General features: G+C 43.3%; 1 protein-coding gene across 5 annotated transcripts in view; it reads right to left on the bottom strand.

The window, feature by feature from the left end:
• Positions 1 to 4829: 4829 nt before the first annotated feature.
• atp9b (ATPase phospholipid transporting 9B) overlaps positions 4830 to 16054 on the bottom strand; it is a 36207-nt gene continuing 24982 nt past the window's right edge. For all 5 annotated transcript variants that reach the window (XM_046417421.1, XM_046417423.1, XM_046417422.1 and 2 more), the window contains 14 exons: positions 13188 to 13349; positions 13005 to 13097; positions 11874 to 11957; positions 11470 to 11640; positions 11160 to 11258; positions 10939 to 11028; positions 10523 to 10667; positions 10121 to 10185; positions 9631 to 9786; positions 9355 to 9419; positions 8967 to 9075; positions 8818 to 8875; positions 7715 to 7918; positions 4830 to 6637 (listed from right to left, as the gene is read on the bottom strand). In XM_046417421.1, coding sequence (XP_046273377.1) covers positions 6501 to 6637; positions 7715 to 7918; positions 8818 to 8875; positions 8967 to 9075; positions 9355 to 9419; positions 9631 to 9786; positions 10121 to 10185; positions 10523 to 10667; positions 10939 to 11028; positions 11160 to 11258; positions 11470 to 11640; positions 11874 to 11957; positions 13005 to 13097; positions 13188 to 13349 — 1638 coding nt within the window. In that variant the 3' untranslated portion in view covers positions 4830 to 6500. The remainder of the gene's footprint in view (positions 6638 to 7714; positions 7919 to 8817; positions 8876 to 8966; positions 9076 to 9354; positions 9420 to 9630; positions 9787 to 10120; positions 10186 to 10522; positions 10668 to 10938; positions 11029 to 11159; positions 11259 to 11469; positions 11641 to 11873; positions 11958 to 13004; positions 13098 to 13187; positions 13350 to 16054) is intronic.

Below are 16054 nucleotides of genomic sequence, written 5' to 3'. Positions count from 1 at the left end.
CATCCCATACGAGACCACTGCCAAGCTTTGTGAATACTCTGCCTGGTATGACGTGGTTTGGCCACAGCGAGGTGGAAAAGACCTCAATTCGATTTTCTTTCCACAGTTCTAACCCTCAAAATCCAGTGCCTGGCTTTATTTGTGTCTGAACAAAAACACGATGGAACATTGGACGGCGCTGTAACTTATTCATAAACTAAGAAACAACTGGCCCAAAATGCTGGCGTTCCCACTGCTGAGTCACCTGTTTGTTTTGGAAAAATGAACTGGAAGGAAACTGAGAAAGTTATTACTGTACCTCTTTGTGTTTTCAAGTCTGCTCACACACACACACACACACACACCCCTCTCTCTCACCATATGTGTGCTCATAACTGCTATTTTATAAAGTGTTTCTTGATGTAGAATAATAAAACATTAGAAATAGTCTCTATTGTGACCAGAAAACTGGTTTCAGGGGACATTAAGTAATCGAGAGCCTCTGCTGGCTACCAGAAAATTCACAAAACTTTAAAGGCACAGCCCACAGTGTCCTGAAAAGACACGAGTGCTGAGATCAAAGGAAAACGTGTGGCGAGGACCACACCATGCAAAAACACGACGCGAATAACGCTGCTTTGTCGGCGCTTGAGTTTTGGGAGCTAAAAATCTCACCACCTGACGATGTTTTCGCTGAGTCACTGGTATTAATCAACCATGTGTTTATATTATGGAGAGAATATCTCTTTCTGCACCTTTTTCTTTTCTTTTTACTCGGGGTATGGAGGATATTTTTGGTGTCTTTCAGTCTGTCAGAGGAGCCGTCCCCCCCACCCCCCTCACCCCACCGTCCCTGTTCTTCCTTACAGTCAGACTTCCTGTCTCCCCCCGTCAATGTTCTCCTTTTTTTTTCCTCGGCAGCTGTGACGGAATCCCCTGCTCTGTTTCCTGTTGTGAGGGCCCGTTGCTCGGTTACAGCCGAGGGAGGAGCCTTCACAGCACAGGGAGCGTTTGCGGGAGGCCCGGGAGGTTCATTTTCTCCCCCTAACGATCCACAAAGCTGGCGTGGAGCTCCAGCACAGCAGTGAGCAACAGCTCCCCGAGGCACACGGCGCTTTATTGTTTTTTTACTATCTCTCAGCTGCTGGTCGTGGTTGCGCAGGCTCCACGTGCCCAAAGTGGTTTACGTGAACGTGAATGGAGCTTGGGTAACTGCAGGGACGTGTGGTTACCATAGATCAGTTTGTTTCTGTGATACACACTGGGGTGGGCCTGGGAAGCAGTCCGCTGACACCAGCCAGTTTGTACTTACACGATTCTGGTCTGAAGCTGAATGAGTGTCCATATGTCCAAACCCAATAAGGCAATAGTATAAACACGTGAGACAGATAATTAACAGCTATGTGTCTGTAAATAATAATCCAAAGGGAAGACAGGGACAGAAACTGTGTCATCATTAGTCCAGTTTTAAGAAGGGCTGACTCAAACAAACAAGAATCTGTGCTAAGAAAACTGACAGCCAAGAGCAACTGAAGTGTAATTACTGAGAGAGAGACTTGAAACACACCAAAGCTGAACACACACACCACCTGCCAGTTAAAAGAGCAGCAGGTGAAAGCAGCTGAAGTGTAACGTGAATGAGTGAAAGAATGAAACTGATTTTGGCAGAGTGGGGAAGTGGAAGTGACAGTGTAGACTTCGTCATCACAAAATAATCCTTGCAGTTTGAAATGTCGGCTGCTGAAGCCACAGCAGCTGGTATTTTAACTACAAATCAGCTCTGTAAACATATTAATAAATGAATGTTCGACCCCTGGATTGACTCCCCCCACCACCACCTTCACCACCACCAATCAAGTCAAGTCAGGGAAAATCATAACGAGTAACTTCATCTCCACTGGTTGCTGTTTCTTAATTCAAACAGGGTGCTGTGGAATCTTACAACGAGCTCAGTCAGATGGAACTCGGCTGCACAAGCCACTTAGCTGCTTAGTAAGAAGATAGCATAATGACATAATGGCAGGTCTCTCTCCACCATATATATAAAGCAACAAAAATGTGAAGGAAAAAATTGACAAATGTTCCATGCATCCGAAATGTAAGTGCTTTGCATCCCACTTATGGGTTGGACGAAATCTAGTTTGGACGAGAAGTGTTTTTAGGAAATGCCTCAACCCCGAGGGCTACAGATTAAGTTATGGACTCATTATGTTATGACAGACAACGAACTGCAGTACAAGAGATGAAACATTAGACTATTAGCTTCCATTTTGACGACGTAACAGCTCCACTGTGTCGTTTCAGCACTTAGACACCAGTAATGAAATACGAACGTGCAGCTGTTTCAGCAGCTTGTTCTTCAGAGGAGAAGGTTGTCGGCGGTCGGCGGTGCAGGCTGGTGTAGGAACTGAATGTACGGAAACACTTTAGACAAAATGCTGCAGGCATCACTTAGGAACAAATTTTGTGCCTTAAAGATCTATAAAGATGGCCGACATCTCTCCACTTCTTCCCACTCTACAGACAGTGAGGCCAAAATATTCCGGATATGAGCGCTGCCATTTTGTTCTGGTGACATCATTTGGAGCCAGAGTCCGTGCAGTAGTGATCGGGTGGTGGAGCTGCAGTACTGAGCACCCAATCAGAAGCAGCTCTCAGCTATCAATCATCATGTTTCAGGAAAATCTGAAAAATGAACACCTGAACAAACAGCAGTGTGATGGGACTTACCTGAAATGTCAGACACCATCGTTTGGCCCATCTGCCAACCAGGAGGGAGCTGTACTGCAGCCAGCCACCAGGGGGCCAATCCAGATGTTTTGGATTCATTTTTGGAGAGCTCTCATGTCACATACAGTCAACGACCTTCAGATGGACTTGGGACAATATATATATATATATATCGTTTTCACATTAGAATGTCTTAAAACAACCAGACTTTTGATAGACATTTAGTTGAGTTGAGCATTTTCATTACCCCACATGTTTCCAACAGTGTTCAAACCCAGAGAAATCCATCATTTTAGTCATGGTTACGTAATCATGCGTTTCATGCATCACTTGCAGGAGAACGCGAAGAAGGAAGCCAGCGAACACAACTAAAACGTAACATGAATAAAACTTGAACACATCACCTCATCAGATAGATGTCGTTCAACAGTGAAGACAACAACCTTCACGACCCCGTGCTACTTCGGGATGTCAACAAACGACTGTTATTCTATTTTATTTTCATTGTTTTGATCGAGATTTCAGATTTTCATTGCAGCAAAAATGACATACAGCGTGTTTAAGGGCTGCAGCTGAGGTGATGATGGCTGTAAAGACACATGAACGCATCACTCCTGCACTGGCATCATCAGTCAAGCTGCTAATTTAAGATGCGTTGAATCTTGTCAAATCTATTTATATTAATTTATTTACATGCATATTCTTATTTTATTTTTTTAAAGCACTTTAAGATGAACATTTCAGTTATCTATTATGTTTCTTAAAATGTCATAACAGACATGAAAATAAGACCATTGTCTCCTCAGGAAGCTGTAAACTGATGAAAATAAGATGAACAAAGACAAACAGCCGCCTGTCAGTACAATAAATCATTAGTCACATGCACATTACGTGGTCCATCAGAGCTCCTCACGCAGCACATTAACTGCAGCTGGTTTGGAAAAGTCACCGCAATGATCTTCACAGGCTGTCAGATGAGTTAAATACAACACATAGTTCAGCGTTTTTGTTTTTTTTGTTGTTTTTTTCCTCCCCCGTGTGGACGAGAAGCCGCAAAGTGAAAACGAGCCCATGAAAGAGAGCATCTCCTCACATGTTAAAGCCACCAGACCATCACATCCATGCATGGGTCACACGGGGCTTCCTCCTCTGCAGGGAGAAATTGATAACACATTGTCTGTTTTCTCAGCGGCTGCCTTTGATTACACAGAGAAACATCTCTTATTCTACTGTGAACCGTAAATCTTCCTCTACGGCGCTCCTATTTAAAGGCACAATCTGTCATTATTATACAAACTGTTTTCTGACTGCGGCTCTGCTTACATACACTATGCTGTCAGTATTTAAAGATTCCCTCCACATGTTTGAAGACACACACTTGCCTTATAATTATTTGTTTTTTTTGCTATTTTTTTTTTAAACAAAAACGTTCAATTTCATCCTTAAATTGTTTTTAAGTGACATCAACTCCTCCTTTTTGTTTTCATTTAAACAGACATGTTTTAAATTAAAAAACACTCTGTATTGAATAATAACTTGCATTCAGTGTTTTCTTTTTCCCCCCACAAAAAGTTTAATTATCCACTTAGAAATTCTCACAATTAAATTTACTCCTCGTCTCCCAGTGAATATATACAGCTGTATATATATAGCTGCCAAATGTGATGTCACAAAGTCCCTGTCCAGTCATAAACGTGGTTTTCTTCTTGCTCCAGCAGCCGAATGTGAAAACAAACTACTCACACATCATTGTGCACAGGGAAACCCAACATCCAAGACAATGAACAGCAAGAAAGAAAGAAAGAAAGACATTTTGAATGGAGGGAAACTCTGACATTTTCAAGTAAATTTCACTTAACTGCCTTAAACATGTTCCAGTTCAGAGCACCGTGAACTGAAGTCACAAAAGTTCTTGTCTTTTAAGTCTTAAATGTATTTTCATGAACTAAAATTCAGTAAAACTGAGTGATTTCCTGAAATGCTCCTTTACTTTGAGCCTCACGCTCTTCTGTTGAGGGTTTAGTGTCTGTCGCCATCTGGTGGCCACACAATGAACTTCATGCTGAAGAAAACCTCGACCATGTTGAGTTAGCCTACACACAAACACGAAGAGAAAACCCTTTTCTCATCAATCTCTTTTTATTATTCATTAACCAGTAACAATATAAATAACAAACAGACTGTTAGAAATCGTAGTGTAAGACATGGAAAGCAAATTAACATGAAAGAAAAGTTTATACAACATCACAGACACACAACAAAGATCTCGACAGAAAACACAGGAATCAGCATCTGGAATTCGTAAGAATGGAAATCAGAAATTTAAACCCTAAATGCAATTTGCATTGAAGTGTCGCAGCCACACCAACTCTTTCGCTAACAACTACATCCACTATTCCTCGGCCTCCTTACACAGCGGAGCTTCATTTTACAGTAGGGTTGCCACAGTTTGAACAAATCAAGAACAGGTTAGGAATGATCGACCTGAGTTTAACTCAATTATGACTCAAAAAAATGAATGAATGAATGAAAATGACAACCCGACTGATAAACACGGCTAAACTACATCCCGAACACTGTACATTTAACTGTACATTTGGCTGTTTAACCTTCTTATTCCTTTATCTGTGCTCAAAAACATGCTCAGCGCTTCCAGTACATGGAGTGAATGATAAAACTCATTCCTCGTTTAGCTGAATGTCGACACGGAGGCCCAAGTTGAGTCGTATTGTCGATCAATACCTAAAAATACACAGCTGACAGTGATTCAGGGTCCTTCCTTGCGACCTTTAAAGTAATCACCAGAGAAATGTTTTCCTAAAAGATTCAAGATCCTGGAAATTGTGGCTGCAGTGGTAACAAAACCAAAACCTCTGATCGACAGCTTAACATCCAGTGCTGTGAGATGCGGTTTCATAATGAGGCACGAATGGGGCGGCCGCGTCCCGACGGGAGGACTGGCGGCTGCCGACAGACATCATAAATGTAAAATTCTGCAGTACAATCAAAGCCAAATATGCTGACAATACGATGTGTAACGCTGCTATGGAGTGCTGGTTTTATACTGTGGAGCTGGAGGACTGAAGATGTCTTTCATTGTCTTTAAAGGTCACAAAGCAGCAGACGCACAGAAATTCACTTTGAAGCTCCAGCATTTTCTGTGTGAATGTCGTCGTTCGTACAGGAACTGAAACGCAGCGAAGTCTACGTCGACAGCAGCGGCTCAACATGAAGGCTTTACGTACAGTAACGCAGCGAAACGCCAACAGAAACGACCCGTGACGCAACTCAACACTGTTCACAGATGCAGGCCGGCAACTGCGATGAATACCAAGAATAAAAAATAACACTTAAAAAAATTCTGAACTCCACATATAAAAATTCAAACACTGAAAAGTAATGCATCAGAGCTGTATAAAACGACACTTGAAGCTGATTTGTTTGAAGTGCTTTGAAGCAAAAGAAGGCAGATTGACCCTTTATCAACAAAATGAGGTCACGTGTTTCGGGCCTTCTGAGTGCAGTCACCGACGCCATCTCGCGCTCCTGGTCTGCGGGACCAAATCCAAAGCCTTCCATAGTCTTGTTTCATGTGCTCTATTTCCTTCAAGTCATCCCAAGTCTCAGTGACACAATCAAAAGGAGAATTATTTAATTTCTCTCCAGTTCCCATTGTTCCAGTGGTTCCTTGACCTCCAGTGTCCATCACTGAGGAAAAAAGTGCTGAAAATAGAAAGCTGTAGGGAGAAGCACAAAACCACGAAACAAACAGGCGTGAACCCGGTTTGGGATCACGAGGACAGTTTGGAGTAGCTCGGAGGTGAAAACTTGCGCTTCAGGTACTTGATTATGTAAAGTGGAAGACAGCTGACCAGCGTGATGGCGGACACCTTCCACAGGAAAGGCCAAGTCGTGATGAACGACAAGTCTGGGAGAGCAAAGGCAAGAAAAACAAGCTCAGCATGGTGGCCCGACTGAACAGAAGTCAACCACAACACATCACAAGAGACAAAAGCAACACGACGCGCATCTTAATGTGATGAATCCAATCACAAAGGCAGTAAAACGAACAAACGGCGAAATCAACGACACCACACGAGATGATGAAGACCACTGGACTAAAAACACATAAACAGAAAAGGAATGAAAGTATGCAGATGCAGAGATGGATGAAGGGATGAAGTTTACAGGCTGCACACCTACCAAGGAAAGCTCCAAAGGACACCCTGCCTATGCCTGTTGCCAACATACAGAAGCAAAAGAAACGCAGCAGAAACAGACGATTAGCAGCGAGGAGAGAAACAGGAAGGAGACAGAGAGGAAGAGGAAGAGGAAGAGAAAAGGAGGGGGGGGGCACAGAGCTCAGGGCTGAACTCCTGCACAGCCAGGTGGCTTTACATCGAAATCAATCAACGCAAAGCAGCCGCAGTGAACGACGACCGCGGCCTCTTGAAGAGCTCAGACTGTTCGATACTGGACTTCACAGGCAAACCATCATGTTACACTTCAGCTGCACTGAAAGCTCACCCGTATTTATTTATTTCAGCAAGCAAACATGGGAGAAAGTCAGAGAATAAAAGTCCCAAAATCCCAGCTTCTCAAACGTGAGGATTTGCTGCTTTTTTTTGTCACACGTGACGGCAGGCTGAACCTCTTTCACGTCCGGACAAAATAAACTGTTCTTCAGCTTGGACTGTGTGAAAACTACAGCTGATTTAAAAAATAATAAGCAGATTAACTGGTAACAAGAAGTAAATAAAATGCTGTTGTGCCAAAAATCTCTGTCTTGTGTTCCTGTTCTCATATATTTATTAGTGTTGACATTCTTTAGCAGCCGCACAGATTTCATTAGGCTTGGACACACAAAACTATTCAAACTAAATTTTATAATGACAATCAAAAAGTAAGCTTACTTTTAATCCCTCACGTTTTCAAATATATCAGGACCATAAATATAAATATGTATAAAACAACTGTAACCCTGTGAAACGAAACAAATACCTACCAAAGTACTCGTTGAGGAAGGCGAGGGAGGCCAGGTAGCAGCCCAGGCTGAAGAATTCGGCCACCACCATGAGCCAGTGCCACGTCCGGATGGTCAGCGCCACCATCAGCAGCTCGGTCAGGATGAGCGCCGTGAAGGAGATGGCGACCACGTGCACAAACTCCGACTCAAACAGCACCAGCGCGCCATACATGAGGATGCCACCTGGTGGCGCCAGAGGGAACAAATCGACCACAGGACGTTACGGGACCAGTTTGGTTTGTGTGTTTTTAAAAAAGCTGCAGCAGCGAGAGGAGGTTGTGCCTGTCTTCCTGCGGGGACGCGTCTTACACTGTCCCTCCTGCGTTCTTTCTTGCGTCGACACAAAACAAACGGCTGACGTCTAAGGATTAATACGTCTGGAGATAAGAAGCGATTCAATTATTTATGAGAGCAGAAGATGCACAGTGTGCTCTGCGGCGTCCAGACACTCAGTCCTCTTTGGGCGCCTGCTGTATCTTGATAGGCTTTCATTTCATCATAACGCGACACTAATTGAGCTTAATAGCCTATAACTGATCACATAATTGCATTTTCATACAATCTTCACGCAGTGCATTCCAGCCAGTCAAACTCTGTAATAAATTAAGCCAGATTGGCGCCTAATATTTTCCTCCTTCGCCATCATCTTCTCATATCGCCTTCACATTTCGTCCCCACCCCCCCACCCCACAGACCCTGTATTGGCCTTTAATTAAAAACCTCAAGCTGTCAGGAAGTCACGCTCGAGCAGGAACATAGATCTTTCTCACACGCTGCATGGCTTAGCGATTACAGAAATATCGATTTACTGGACGGACAAAAGCCTGCATGTAAAAGTGGACGGCGGCTGGAAACCTAAGATACTGAGAAACGGACGGTCTGAGAGTTTCGAGGGGCCCAAGGACCCTGGTATTAAGACACAGTAGAAATGATGAAATGGTGGTTGACGACTTGCTTTGACAGTCTACAATAGCACAGTGTACCTCACTGCTCACAGAAACATGTTGTAGGTGAATCAGAGTTATTTTTATGAAGCTAATACAGTGACTGTTAGCTTTTACAGCAAGCCTGTGCGCACTTACCTTGATACACACTGATCAAAACCCAAATGAGAAAAGTCTTGAAAGACAATGAACGGCCCTGAAAGAGAAAAACATCCATGAGTGCAACGTAATGACAATGCTGAAAGTGGTCAGAGAGATTTTGTCATTTTAGAAAAGGCGGGCGGTACCTTTGTGAGGTCTTTATAAAGCTCTGGGTAGAGAAGAGCCATCTCTGGTTTCACGTCTTGGTCCAGAACCAAGGAGAACACAGGAAACATGGTGTAGATGGTGGCATATCTGCACAGAGCAAACAGACAAATGAAGGATGGGCAACCAAACTACATGCTTACACGATCAAATATACCCACACTGTGTTGTGTCCCTGAGAGAGCTGTGATATTAAATATAATGCTAAATGATATCTTTATGATGCTAACAGGTAACTTAGAGACTGTCAGAATACACACCAAGTTAGCTATAGTGGAAAGACTGGGTGCAACAAATTCTCACTCATTTTTCCACTATGAGTTAAGTTATGATCAAGAGGGTTCATAGACTTGTAGAAAATGTACATACCCGACCATGAGGAAACCCTGGTACAAGGGCACGGAGGCAAAGTAAAATATGGAGGAGAAGACAGCCTGAAAGGAAAACACAAGTCAAAACAAGTCAGAGTTTATAAAAATAAAACTCTCTTTGGCTTCACCACACAGCACACATTAAAAACAGGACAAAGATCAACAAACACGACCTCAAAAGACGTCCGGCAGACGCACTCATTCAAAAACATCCTTCAAACCTCCGGAGAAGAAGTGTTAAATCCGCACATTTTTATTTTAACTGTGACTTCACCTGCATGGTGGAGATGATCATGCCTCTGTGCATGACGAACTGACCCAACGCCGCTGAGCGCTTGTAGCTGTTCCTGCCGTGCACCATCAGCAGGCGGCCAATGTGCTTAAACTGAGTGATGGAGAAGTCTGCAGCAAGAGACGCCTGCTTCCCCTCCTGTTGTTGTTTCACAAGTAAAAAGATGCAAGTAAAGGAAAGAAAAAACAAGACAAAAAAAACCCTACAAAACCTCTAAAATTGACTACAAATCCACAGGCAATCTGCACAAGCATGGACACCTGAAGACCTTTAGAATTCAATGATGTGACGTGTGACCTTCAGGGAAAAGCATCCCCACCAAACAAAGACACGCCTTTAAGATCTATTAGTTCTGCCATTTAATCAGTTGAGCGATGAATATCTCTGTCGGACTGAGTTAAGGTACGAGGTGGATCCAGGATAACGCCTGAACTCTCTCCTCTCTGTTCATGTGGTTCTCAGAGGCTTTTACCTTCCCTTCGATTCCAATACCACAGTCTGCAGCCTGGATCATGCTGACATCATTTCCTCCATCACCTGCCACAAAATGGAAAGAAAACAAGCTTTTTGAGTAAAGATTCTCACTGTTTCACATGTACACTCATTAAAGTGGTTATAAAAGTAGCAGACTTTGGCTGGATGCTTCTCTTCATGAGCTTTGACTGCCATCTTGTGGACATAAGAAGAACTACATACATTCTGCTGCTCTGCTTTCTGTGTTACAGTAAAAAACAGTCACAGTAGTTTAGTACACAAGCCGGTTATTTAATTAGTCTGTCACACTGTCTAAGATCTTCCTCCCTACGGGGCTGAGCTGAATCTAGACAGATTTTCCCAGGCTGTCCAGGCTTGTAACGCTGCAGCCGACACTCGCCTATGGCACAGGTTCTGTTGGCTGTGTGCTGCTGGAGGAGTGTGACGATCTGGGCCTTCTGAGTCGGGGAACAGCGACAGCAGACCACCGCCGGACACTGACACGCCAGCTCCACAAACTCATGCTCGTAATACCGCAAACACACCTGCAACACAACGCAGATGGAGACACAGTTTACCTAAAAGTTCCACGTGTTTACATGTCTTGAGCTTGTTGTTGTTGAGCTTGTGCTTATCTAAAACCCCTTTTTTTGTGATTTGCTTTCCTCTCCAAATCCTCAAGGACCTGGTTGAACTCCAACGCATTAGTTTTGGAGAAGAAGCACTTTTTATTCTCTCATTGCCTGTTTGGCTGCAGCCTAAGCATCATCTGCTGTGCAAGAAAATGTCTCTGTGTGCTGCTCTGTGTTGAAGTACCTCTAAGGAGTCTCCAGAGATGACCAGAGCGCAGTCATGTTTCCTTCTGAAGGCGTTGAGCTCCAGATGAGCCTCTCCCCTGTTTGAGACCTGCTCGAGAGCCACACAATATGATTAGCCATGAAGATACTGAAGCTTTGTGTCATCTCACATCAATTAGGAGCGTCAAAGCTCCGGGATCGAGGGCAAGTAAAAGAAAAACAAAAAAAAAAACAACGTACCGGTTTGAAGACGTGGATGTCCTGGTTTCTGGAGACCAAATGGGAGCTTTTGGCGATGCACGTAGCCGTCTCAAGCTTGTCACCTGTCAGCATCCAGATCTGAGCAGCAAACAAGTAAAAACATGAAAGTGGCATGAGGATGCACCATTCAAAAGCAAAAGAAGTTCAAGCACTTCAGCTGACTTACACCATCTGGATTCACGGACTCATAAATAAAAGAAATTCCCGATAAAAACGAGAAGCCTGAGTCCCTGCTGAGGTTGAATTCAGCAGCATTAGCCTGATCGGGGTGCTTCACTTCCTTGCTAACCTTGATGCCAGCGTTCCTGAGCAGCTCCAGTGTGGGCCTGACGTCTGCCTGCAGTTGGTCCTCCACACCGGTCAGACACAGAAGCTCCATCTCCCTCTCCAGGCTCTCCAACACCGCTGCAACCTTCAGGGCTCGGTCATGGATGCTCAGCTTGGCCTGGTTGTAGCGGCTCTGCGTGGACAGGGAGGTGGACATGGAGGACAAGTGAGAAACTTTTCACAGGCAGCAGAAACAAAAAGAGGGAAAACCTGAAAAGAGTTTTTGTTGGTATAAATCAAGCATCAAAGAACACGTCAGGACAAAACAGACAGTCTTGTACTGCCTATGAGTTACTCTGGTTCAGTTTCAGGAAAACCTGAGATTCAAGATTAAAGGAGTAGATTGTCTGGATGAAACGTCCACACCTCAAAGTCCTGATACTGCTCCTCAGAAAGAGACTTCTTGGCCACCACCAGCGTCCTCAGGCCTTCTCTGGCCATGTTCCCACACTGACACAAAGGAGGTACTCATGTTAGTAAACAGAAATATAAACACACACAGTCTTTCACTCATTTTTTTTTTCCAGAGGTATTTTCCATTTCACGTATTTCTCCAAGGCTTAATATCAAGGCAACGTTTGAAGATGTTGGTTATTTAAAATAAGTCTTTGTGTACGCTTAATTCTGTCTTTTCCCCAAGATGACTATAAATCAAATACAGGGCAGATCATCTGTTCTATTAAAGCAGCTGCTGTATAAGTACACCACATGCAGTGCTGTCAATAGCAGCATATTGTTACCAACACCAAAGGAATCAATAGTGAATAACATCGCCTGTGGTGCAATCCAGAGGACACAGTAAAACAAAACGATGGATGGCGGTTTATTTTTGATATGAAACACCAATGGGGCGAATCCGTCCTGTTGATTGGTTATTGACAAGCAGAGTAAGCGTAGCGCCGGCTGATTTGACAGCGGGATATTACAGCCAACAGGACATCATTAGCACCATTGTTCAGGAATATGACATACTGTAATTACTCCAACTTTATGTAGGTCACTAATTAAATCAAACGCTGCCCCCAGTGCTACATGACTCAATAATGCCAATATAATTATGAACATATGCACACAAGACCTTCGACCGCTAAACTGGTGCAGACACGGCCCGCTGATCTCTCGATGAATGTCCTGATTAAGAGAGGGGGCTGGACTAACGAATCATCGCCATGTGAGACAACGCACATTATACCGTGTGCATCATCAGATGAGACGTGGCCACTGCTGCTGCTGGATCCAACCGGACCATTAAACCCGTTTTATTTTTAACAGCTGACAGACGCATGTCACACCGCTTAGAGCGACATTAAGAGCAGCCAAGCCCGCCACGTCAGCCATCCATCCACCCATCTGCTTCACTTTTTTAAAAACCCACTCCACATATGTTAACAGTGAAAGCAAGGCCACTTAAATGATGTGACCACAGGGCTACTGCGATACACATGTGTATACTATGAACACATTCAAGCCGAAACACACTCAGCTACAGCCTTTTACCTCTTCCTCCAACCAGTCGTTATACTGGACGATGCTCGCCATGGCAACGTCAGCGCCCTTCATGTAGAAAGTGATCTCTCCCGTTGACTCCTCCTGAAATTACAAATGAGCAGAAAACTTTACGCGGCGGAATATTTCGACGTGAGAGAGGCGTGATCGTATTGTTATGTACAAGCTCCACACCCTGACGATGATGCCCATCCGTTTGCTCTCGGAGGTGAAGGGGAAGATCTGCAGGATGTGGAAGGAGAGAATCTGTCCAGAAGGCGTCTTCAGCTGCAGGGAGTTCAGGTCTCTGTTCACCAGGGTGAGGCCGACGCTCTCGGTCCACCGAACCAGCTCCACCTGAGGGAGCCGCATGAAAACAGACATCAGTGTTGTGAATTTTCCACTCCTGCCAGTTGAAGGACAAGCTTGCAGGTTTCTATAGGTGGCATAAACGTCTGCGTGACTGAGGTTCAGCGTTTTGTCATAGGATAACATTTCTGTCACAAAGTTATTTTCTGTTACCCCACAATGTCAGCCACTAATGAGAAAGAATTAACAAGAAATGCAGGAATATTTTGGGAAATACATTTTTGAATAACCAGTGACAGTAATATTTGATTTTTTTTTTCTTTACCAAATGTAGAAGAGATCAACAAGGTGACAAAGGAAATCCAAGACAAACGCAGGCCGTAAACTTATCGGATCTAATTTCACTCGCAGCAGAGAGTCGAAGCATGAGAGTTACGGTATCTCCAGAGCCGCTGAGCTTTCCTCTTTCAGCTCCAGATAAGTGTTTTTCTGTTTCTCTTTCCTCTTTTTCTCCTCAGCAGGAACTGCGGCCCCCGAGTGAGCGTTCAGCTGCACACGACTCAATTCTCAATGGGTTCATTTTCAATTTGCTCACTCAAAGGTTGTTATTATACTCTGACCTACAAATTGGAACTTCCTGTTAATACCCCATCATTTCTCCTGCTCCCCCTTTGAGCTCCGTAAAAAGGGCTGCCTATATTTATTTAACACACATCTGTGTGTCATTATCCTGGTGTGTGTGTGCGCGTAGCTGTGCACACATATCGACACATGCACCATATGCTGAGGATCCCAAATCACCTCTTCAATCCTCTTCATCGGCTCTACAGGAACTATTTAAAGCTTTGTCGACTTTGATGCCAACTGCACGTGAATCACATGTTACGACTGTGATAGAGAAGAATACTTCATGATGTGACAACGACGGACTGGCTTAAACAGCCCGACAAATCATTTCCACTGTGCTCACAACGTGTTAGAGATCATGTAAATCACGGTGCGAGCGCTGCTGTTAAAATTAACAGCAGCTAAAGAATGTCAGGATGAAAATGGAATACAGATACTACAGATACTACATATCTCTGTTACTACTTCTCTTCAGGACTATTCCTACTTCAAATAAAGCTCAGGCTCAACAGCACACTAGTCATCCTTGGACCCACTTGTTAAAGCAGATGTACTTCATTATAAACAACAAGACAATTCAAATCATGTGAGTAAGGGAAGATAAAAAAAAACATCTACAACCTGCTTGCATCACAAAAAAACTACATGGTAAAGTAGTAGGGAGAAGGTAGTATCTCAGTATTTTGGAAGATGAACTGTGCGTACTTTCATGATGGAAAAGAATATTGCAGTATTTAGATCTTTACCTCTTTAGAGTGGCCAGACTGCACAATCTTTTTCCCTTATTTCCCTCCTGAAAATCTTATTTAATGTTGTTCAATTAATTACCAAAACTTTCATAATAGTTTTTTTTTTATTGTCAAATACTGTTGTGTTGTCCTTTGTGTTTTTCCTGTGGTTTTATTTTACTTGGTTATTTGCTTCCTCAGTTCTGTAATTAATGCTGGTTAATTAGGATAGAATCACTGGAAATTCAACACTTTTATATAAATGGATAAATAGGACCTTCACCTGGTTGTTACAACTCCAGATCAAAACATATTCTTTATTTTTTATTCATCTGGCACAGGTGTCGAAATCAGATTACGTTTAAAGGAGGTCAGTATCCCTTCCATTGTAATTCTCTACGCTAATTATTTTACCTTCAAATCTGAATGTACCATTTCTTAATTTTTTTAAGCTATCTGTGCATGTATCATATATATATATATATATATATATATATATATAATATCTTCAAATGTTCTTAATATCAAGCTTTTTACAGTTGAAATATGGGGCATAACTGCACCATTATAACTTCAAAGTGAAATGTTTAAAACATGGCACAATTTTGTAAATCATTTGCTGATGCCTGGCCGCTTGCCTGGCAACCACTTACGGAAGTAAATGTAAGAAATTATATTTATTATACTTCAGATACCGACTTCCTCCCTCACAGTACGTATCAGTCGCACACTCACTGAGACCGAGCCTGTTACACCCAGTTGGAAATGATAAAGCACCTACTCTCCTGGACATGGCACTCGTTAAGGGCTACAGTCAAATGCTCTTGTCTGAGATTACAAGGGTCAAAGGTTACAGGAGGACTCTGTTCACCGCGTAACAGACCAGCAGGTCAGGCGACCCCCGTTCTGATCTCGGCGGACGGCCCACTTCATCTCCTTAATGATGGCTCATTACATTAGAGAGGCTGAGCAGAGAGCCACGGCCAAAACAAACTATCACTAACGGAGTCGCGGTGGCCAAGATCTGATGCTGCAGTCAATTGCAGTCAATGAGAGTGAGGAGACACGGAGGAAAAAGAGAGGGAGGGAAATAAAAGGACAGAGGAAGAACAAAGAATATAGCAGGAGGCGAAGGGAGAGCTGGACCAACAATCACAGACCTCCACCTCTCATCGTCTCCGAGAGAAAATTAAATATTGATCAATCCAAGCAGCGTGAGACAATGGAGAGAGGTGATGGAGCAGGGATATAAATAAATATATACATCAAGTCCAGACAGGCAAAATGGAAAACTGAGAATTTATCTTTCTCCACCTTTTTATCTTCATTTTGATTGCAAGGCTTGGCTGTGGGTTTGAAACAAAGTGCGCAAGTCTCACAAAGGCTTTATGAGGCCTC

The sequence above is a fragment of the Scatophagus argus genome, chromosome 17 (genome assembly GCF_020382885.2).
Source record: "Scatophagus argus isolate fScaArg1 chromosome 17, fScaArg1.pri, whole genome shotgun sequence".
NCBI classification, from domain to species: Eukaryota; Metazoa; Chordata; class Actinopteri; family Scatophagidae; genus Scatophagus; species Scatophagus argus.
This window is presented reverse-complemented; position numbering and strand designations above follow the sequence as displayed.